At 35.7% G+C, this 7,755-nt stretch overlaps 1 protein-coding gene across 1 annotated transcript; it reads left to right on the top strand.

Moving 5' to 3' along the window:
- The first annotated feature begins 4,328 nt into the window (after positions 1-4,328).
- LOC122300263 (chaperone protein dnaJ 20, chloroplastic-like) lies at positions 4,329-6,436 on the top strand. Its single transcript, XM_043110776.1, has 2 exons — positions 4,329-5,077; positions 5,749-6,436. The coding sequence occupies exons 1-2, from the start codon at positions 4,598-4,600 to the stop codon at positions 5,896-5,898; spliced, it is 630 nt and encodes a 209-aa protein (XP_042966710.1). The 5' UTR covers positions 4,329-4,597; the 3' UTR covers positions 5,899-6,436.
- The last annotated feature ends 1,319 nt before the right edge of the window (positions 6,437-7,755 follow it).

Below are 7,755 nucleotides of genomic sequence, written 5' to 3'. Positions count from 1 at the left end.
AGGGGGAGCTTAAGTATTAATACAGGTTTCAGGTTCTATCAAGTATTTGTCATCATCAAAAAGGGGGAGATTGTTGAACCCAAGATTTCAAGTTTTGTGTAATTATATATTTACACATGGATTTTGATGATAACAAATGAATTCAAAGAATAAAGAAGTCTCAAGCTCAAGTTGTCTACACAATGGAGTCAAGCACATCAAGGAAACAAGCATGAGCAAGAAGGGAATAAGTTCACATTAAAATTATAGAGTAATGTTGTAAATCTCTTCAAAATTCGAAATTAGGATTAATGCTCAAAATTAATATTTTATCATAAAGCATTAAAATACATTTTCCACATGTGCATGAATATTTTTGAAAATTAAATTTGAAAATTTTGAAAGATGATTGATTGTCATATTTTGCATGTGCATGCCTTGATTAAAGGGTTGAACTTTGAAAATATTAAAGATGATTGATTGTCATCTTTTGCATGTGCATGCCTTGATTAAAGAGTTGAACTTTGAAAATATTAAAGATGATTGATTGTCATCTTTTGCATGTGCATGTTTTATTTGAATATTTTCAAAAGTGATTGATGCTTTTTTAGACTTATACAAAAAGTAAAAGATTAGGTTTGAATTTTTTGAAAATGAAAATATGCTCATTTTGTCATATGTCAAAAGTAAAAGATTAGGTTTGATTTTTTGAAAAAGTGAATGATGTTGTCTTTGACAATTGAAAAAGAAGAACCTTTTATTTGAATTCTTTGAAAAAGTGAATGATGTTGTCTTTGACAATTGAAAAAGAAGAACCTTTTATTTGAATTTTTTGAAAAAGTGAATGATGTTGTCTTTGACATGTGAATCTTTTTAAATTTGAATATGAAGTCTCATATGCCTATAAATAGATCATTTGAGAGCTTCACATTGACAACACCAAGAGTATACAACATTCATTCAAAGCTTTCATTCTCTCTTCTCTAAACATTGAGCCTTAATCCTTGTTCATTTTGAGAGATATAGTTTGCGCTGTATTGTTCTTATTTCACTCGTTGAGGAGTGTTTTCTGATAACCTACCCACTATCAGCTTTTGTATCAGAAAAAGGGTGTGTATAACCCTTGTGTGTGTAGAAAGTATTCTACACGGGGAATAGTTGAATCACCACGTGTAAGGTAATTGCAAGTGTAGAGGGTGTTCTACACGGATCCTTTGTAGCGGTGTTGTTCAAAGGTGTAATAGGTTTCTATCTCCACCTGAAGGAGGTTGAATAGTGAATTTGGGAATCCTCAAGGGGTAGCTTGAGGCGAGGACGTAGGCAGTGGGGCCGAACCTCGTTAACATACTGAGTTTGCTTCTCTCTTACCCTTACTCTTTATATTTATTGTTATTTCATATTTTGTTTATATTTTATATTATATATTTGATTTATAATTGTTATTTTTTTTTAATACAACTCAATTCACCCCCCCTCTTGTGTTAGTCATCTGGGCAACAAAGGTGAATCCTCTAGCACAAACAAAGATTGTATAATTTGAAAAATGAATGTCCCTGGAGTTGTTAAAAACTTCATTTGGAATGGGGTAAATAACTGTCTACCTACCAAGGGAAACTTGGTAAGAAGGAAGATTATTGAAAACCCCATGTGTCCTATTTGCAAAAGAGAAAATGAGTTAGTTTGCTATTCACTTTGGAGTTGTGTTGCCTAGATGTGTGGGAAAAACCTACTAGTCTTGTCCAAAAATGGTCTAGTAATAAAAATGAATTCTTCACAATCTAGAAGTTGTTAGTGTAGAAATTGAAACAAGAGGAACTGGAGAAGGTAGTAGTTATTATGAGGAACATATGACTGAAAAGAAATATGGTTATTTTTTAGGATGAATTCATAAGTCTAAAAAGAGTAATAAGAATAGTTTTGGAGAATCTGGAAGAGTTTCTGATGACACAAAAGAATTAGTTGGGGCACCATAATGCTAAAGGGCTTTTTCAAAGTGAGGTAAAAGTTAACTAGAATGCATCCTATGATTCAAGAAACAAGAAAATGGGTGAAGGAATCTTCATTAAAGATGGGGAGGGGGGGGGGGGGTTTAGCATCTTTGTGAATGAGTAAGATGAGAATAAACCAACCAATTATAGCTAAAATTTATGCATTGTGGCGAGCATTGGAATTTTGTATAGAATTGAATTTTTTTCTCGAGTGGTTTTTGATGGGGATGCTTTAATAGTGATAAAGGCTATAAATAGCAAGGAGGAGATCTAGATGTGGTATTGTCAGTTGATAGAAGGCCTAAGGAAAGTTTTTAGCAGTAGACGTGATTGGAAAATACAACACACGTATAGGGAATGCAATAAAGTGGCTTGTGCATTGGCTAGGGTAGCTATAGCTTATAGTGAGGAGTCTATGTGGATTGAGGATGGTCCACTAGAAACTTTTACACTTGTATTATAAGATAAATTTTGTATTGGCTAAGTTTAGATGAAATGAAATTATACATGTTTTACTTAAAAAAGAAAAAGAGAGAGACAAGTACACATACATTCGATTGAACTATAGAACAAATGGCACATCATCTTTTTGTAGTGCAAATGGATATTGAACAAGGAAAATGCTAGTTGGCCGCCTGAGTTATATCGCTTGATATGACATGGCTACGTGTCAGCCAACCGGTTCTATTGAAAAAAATATATATACGGAGAGCATAAGGATCAACTAAGTTATGCCCCAGCATGAGAAATCCTAATAGAAAAGGGCCAATTGAGTTACACCCCAGCATGAGAGAACCTCGTAACCATTCCGGTCCATCGCTGCTAACCACCATCTCGGTCAGGCAATATATCCAATGGACGCCCCATTTTTCAGCAATAGCCCATTTTTTGACAATATACTATGTGAGTTGCATGGTTATTTATTTAGAAACCTTTTAGATTTTGTTGTAAAGCTTCATAAATCAGTTGTTTAAGTTTTGTCTGAGCAAATGACTCCTTGATTGTAAACAAGGTGGAGAAATTGTGTCCAGGTCAATGACTCTCCCATTGTATACAAAGGTGGAAGGCAAATGATTCCTCCATCATGATCCATGAGCACGATCTTGACTTGAGGTTCGGTTTGGACGTAAGACGAGAATTTTGAATTTTAGGATAAAATATTAAAATATTATATTTTAATATTATTATTATTTTGAGATTTGAAAAAATTAAGAAATTATATTTTATATGGAGATTTGAAAAAGTTGTAATGATGGGATAAAAATTTTAAGTTTGAGATGAAAATTGTGAAGTACCAAACCGAACCAAGTCAAAAGCCAATTCATACATAAACTTATTTCTCTAAACATTGTTGTAAATTGTACATATTTAGATAATATTTCCTTTCAATTTGGTATTTTTAACTTCAAAGTTTGGACCGAAAGTTTGCCTTCTTATTTGAGATTATTAATAGGTATGATAATGGGTATCAATCACGTGCACACAAGTAAGGCCTCATTCGGTTGCGTAATTTAGATAAGATGAGATAAAATATTTTGAATAGTAGCAAGATTTTTGAATTAAAATGAGATAAGATAATTTGTAAAAAAGTGTGTATTTAGATATTGAGATGAAATGAAATGGTTTTAACATTTTGAAGATTTGATAAAGTGGTAGGTCCCACCAATTATTGAAAAGCATTTTTAATTATTGAGTGAAAAATATTATGAATATATGAAAAACAAGTAATATCTATTGTTAATTTAAAAACTCATAAATATTTTGACTTTCACAAAATATATTTTTATATTATGACTTATATATTATACCATATTTTATAAAATTTGAAATATATTTTTCTAATTATATATTACAATAAAATAAAAATTCTATAAATAATTATATATATTAAAAATGTAGTACTTAGCATTATTGTAGCGTTACTGTTTAATTACGGTAGTGATTAATGTAGCATTAATTGAAAAATTAAAAATAAGATAAGATTTTATTTTCAATAATTTAGATAAGAAAGATAAAGTGCAGCTGATAGCACATCGGGCTCTAAGTTATAAAAGCGGGGTAGGGAAGTCAATCTTGGTCCCTCCAACCCTTTCTCATATAAAAATAAATAAATATAATAAAATCAGCTTTGTTACGTACCATCATCACATGTAATCGATAATTTTGTTACGTACAGTCATCACATGTAATCGGCGTGCACTTACTTCCAACCTTTTATAAAAGCGACGGCTTCTCGCGTCCTATTATTGTCTCTCATTTATAATTTTTTAATCCCAACGTGAAAGTACACGAGGGTCCATCCTTTAACTCCCCATTTTTCCTCCATCAAACAAGGAGATAAATCCACACCGTCCTCCTCAATTTCATAGGGTCTTACCTGCCCTTCTCTCTCCTCCTTTTTTACGCAAACGGATTCGTCCTTCAATCCTCCGGCTGCCCATTGAAAGAGTGACGCGCGCTGAAAGCAACAGTTCCCAGTTCCCTACCCATCGAAAGAGTAATGCCCATTGAAAGTTACAGTTCCTCTCAATTTCCTTTTTTATTATTTCCCCCTTCTTCCATAAATTCAAAGGAAAACGTAAGAAGCCTCCAAAAAATACACGCAAGAAAGCCTGGTAGATGCAAAAGAAATGCGTTGCTATGGATTGACTCCGATACACGGAAGCGAATGTCGCTTCTTCTACCTCCCCGCCAAGCGGTCTATTCCAATCCCCCGTCCGAATTCCCGATTTCTCTCTTCCTCCGTGAATTTCTTCCAGTCAAAACTCGTAAAACCTTCGCCCCGGACACCAGCCAGCTCGCTCAGGGCCACCATCAACGATGTGTTCGTGACCGAGGAGGCCGCCGGGTTGAGCTTCTACGAGCTTCTGGGCATACCCGAATCCGGATCCTTGGTCGAGATCAAACAGGCATACAAGAAACTCGCCCGGATGTACCATCCGGACGTGTCCCCGCCCGGTCGGGTCGAGGAGTATACCAAGCGGTTCATCCGGGTCCAGGAGGCCTACGAGATCTTGTCGGATCCGAGAAGGAGAGCTCTTTATGATAGAGACTTGGCGAGAGGTCTTCACCTCGCTTTCTCCGCCCGAACACAATACCAGAGCGACGAGGTTTGTGTTTCTTTGCCTATCTCTCTCGTTGTTTTGGACATAAATTTGAATCTCCCCTTTAAGAGTGGATTAGTTTTGCCTCATGTTCGATAATTGCCCAACTTTGATGGACTAAACAAATCTTCTTTAATTCACGTCTGTTGGGATTTTGTTTTTATGCTCATTTGTCATGTTCTTTTAATTTAAGCTGTTTTAATTCTTCTATCTGTCATCTTCGATAATTTTTTAATCTTTTAAAATCTACCCTAACATTCATGCGTTTCTCAAGTATTGAGAGTAGCTTCCTGGTTCAGTCCCAAGAAATTGAATCAGTTCTTTGCAATTCACTGCCATATTTTAAGCATGGCGATAGTGCTATGCTAAGTTGTTTAAAGTGCTCATGATAACTCATAAATTATGCTAAGTTGTTTAAAGTGCTCATGGCAAGTCATAAATTATGCCAAGTTGTTTAAAGTTCTCAGATCTTATTCATTTGTGATCTTTCTTAGGAAAAGGCACCATGTATTCTATAGGATGTATTTTCAAGAGCTTTCACTCTCTCTCTTTGCTTTCCTTCATGTTCATTAGTCATTACTCCAACTTGTGTTTGGAAAATTTTCTTAGTTTACCCAATTCTTTCATGTTTTTGTTTTATTACCCAGTATTTATATCGGTTTTTTCTTGATGATCAGGGCATGGAAGAGAGAAGTGAGTGGAAGAACCGTTGGCAATCTCAGCTATCAGTGCTGAAGAGAAGAAGCCAGAACAGGGAAGCGGGTGGAGATATGTCCTGGGGAGCTCGAATGCGAAGGCGAAGGGATGAGCTAGCAAATGAATTATAAACGGATTTTTCTTCTACTAGCTATGAGGGTACATGGTTAATGTTGAAAGCGGAAACTAAATATTTGCATGCCCTCGGATCAATGCTGAAGCCTGACCAGGGGCAGGGGAAAAGTTTCTAATTTTGCATGGTGCCGTTGTACCTTCCATCTTTAAAATCTCCCCTTGTCGAGTGTTTCTGGGGTTGGATTCGACTCCTGCATATTTAGCTGCATTTACCCTCGTTTTTAAGATGCTTTGTGTTGGATATTCCATTCAAAACATAATCATTTCCAAGCATTCTGTGCCTCCACTCTTATAGTGTTGAAGGTTGCCGAAGTCAAAAGCCTGGGTCAAGTTGACGTAGTAATGGAGGATGCTGCTTGCTGCTAGAAGTTAACAGTTTTGTGGTTAATATCAACATTGGCCATCGTCTCCTTCTTACATTCGTTTGATTTAAATTGCCAAAGTTTGAGGCCTTGTATTCTGGGCAATGTGAATTTGAGTGAATGGTTCCTTCCCACTTTTGGTATATGAAATTGTTGATCTATTGCTTCCCAATGCCATGCCTTTTGGTATAAAGAACCCATCCCCTTCGGGCTGCGATTAAAATTGTGTTACTTGTCATGCCAGTTTGTAAATGGCTGTTGTGCGAGGAACGCAATACCAAAACCACACCTCAAATGTAGTTTTGGCAATTTTTGATACAATTTGTGAATTCACTCAAATATGAAATTAAGGAATAGGATTGAGGGGTTTTGACCTATCAAATGCATTGGATTGAGCCGAATTCAATGCAGCAACACCAATTGCTAAGCCTACTCAAAACGATCCCAGCAAACAAACTTTTGAGATAGGCTTGTGATAGCTTTAATTTCTTCTAATGGTTTATTGGCCAAGAGAGTTTCTGCCCAACTTTTTGTCTTCCCTGTTGTCCTCGATGAAGCTGTCTCATATATGTATACAGAGCTATGTTGATTGTAATGATTTTGTTACTCATTTCGTAAACATCTTTTTGCTGGGTCCCGATGAAGATGTTCTTGTCATGCGGCCAGAACTCCCCACTCAAGAGACTTTTGGGTTGTCTTCATTGCCAGTTGTCATTTAGCTTTATTTGCCTGTCTGCAATGATACCTTATCTGAGTTTCGTTCCAAGAATATTCCTTTGGCTTGATCTTTAACCGTGTAATTTGGTGTATCTTCCCTTCCTTCCTTTTCAGTTTTTCACTTTCAGAAATGCTAAATTAACTTAACGTAGCTCTGAATTTGTGTCCCGATTTTCTATTTTTTTTATTTAATAATTAAGAAAATATTTTTTTAATAATATTATGAATTTTTTATAACTTTTTAAAAAATACTTCAGAATATGAAAAAAATTAAAAAAAATCTTTTTCGCCTTTCTCTAGACCTCATGCTAGCACTACTCTTTCACTTCACTAAAAGATCTGGAAGCTAGTGTTTGCAAAAAGTGCACTTGGCAATATTTGTAATTTGCTTAACCAAACGTGACTTGATTTTGTTTCTTGTTTTTTGTTGGTGAGAGTGCTCGTTACAAACCTAACGGGGAGAGAGAGAGAGAGAGAGAGAGAGAGAGATCATTACAATAACTATAAGCAAAAGTCGACCACTAAGGATTGTACGTGCGGGGCTGTATTTTATGGGATTAGCCCCAATCAAAATTGAGGTGGTATGGACAGCTCGTACCTAAACCCATCCGTGCAGATGGTGTTAGAAATTTTAAATCAGAGCAGAATTGGGTTGAGTGGGGTTGATCCATGAGTTGCTGTCTTCTTCAATTTCAAGCACTTTTTTCTCGGTGGTAGAGCGCACACCGAGAGCAATACTCACATATTTTAAAGTCTAAAATAAAATCAAAAGAG

The sequence above is a fragment of the Carya illinoinensis genome, chromosome 2 (genome assembly GCF_018687715.1).
Source record: "Carya illinoinensis cultivar Pawnee chromosome 2, C.illinoinensisPawnee_v1, whole genome shotgun sequence".
Taxonomy (NCBI): Eukaryota; Viridiplantae; Streptophyta; class Magnoliopsida; order Fagales; family Juglandaceae; genus Carya; species Carya illinoinensis.
The sequence above is the reverse complement of the archived record's forward strand: the minus strand, read 5'-3'. Positions and strand labels throughout refer to the sequence as shown.

Excerpts from the sequence above, each read along its gene's own strand:
- LOC122300263 (XM_043110776.1), top strand. The coding sequence starts at position 4,598 with ATGCGTTGCTATGGATTGACTCCGATACACGGAAGCGAATGTCGCTTC. Across the intron at positions 5,078-5,748 it reads CACAATACCAGAGCGACGAG|GGCATGGAAGAGAGAAGTGA; the intron begins GTTTGTGTTTCT and ends CTTGATGATCAG.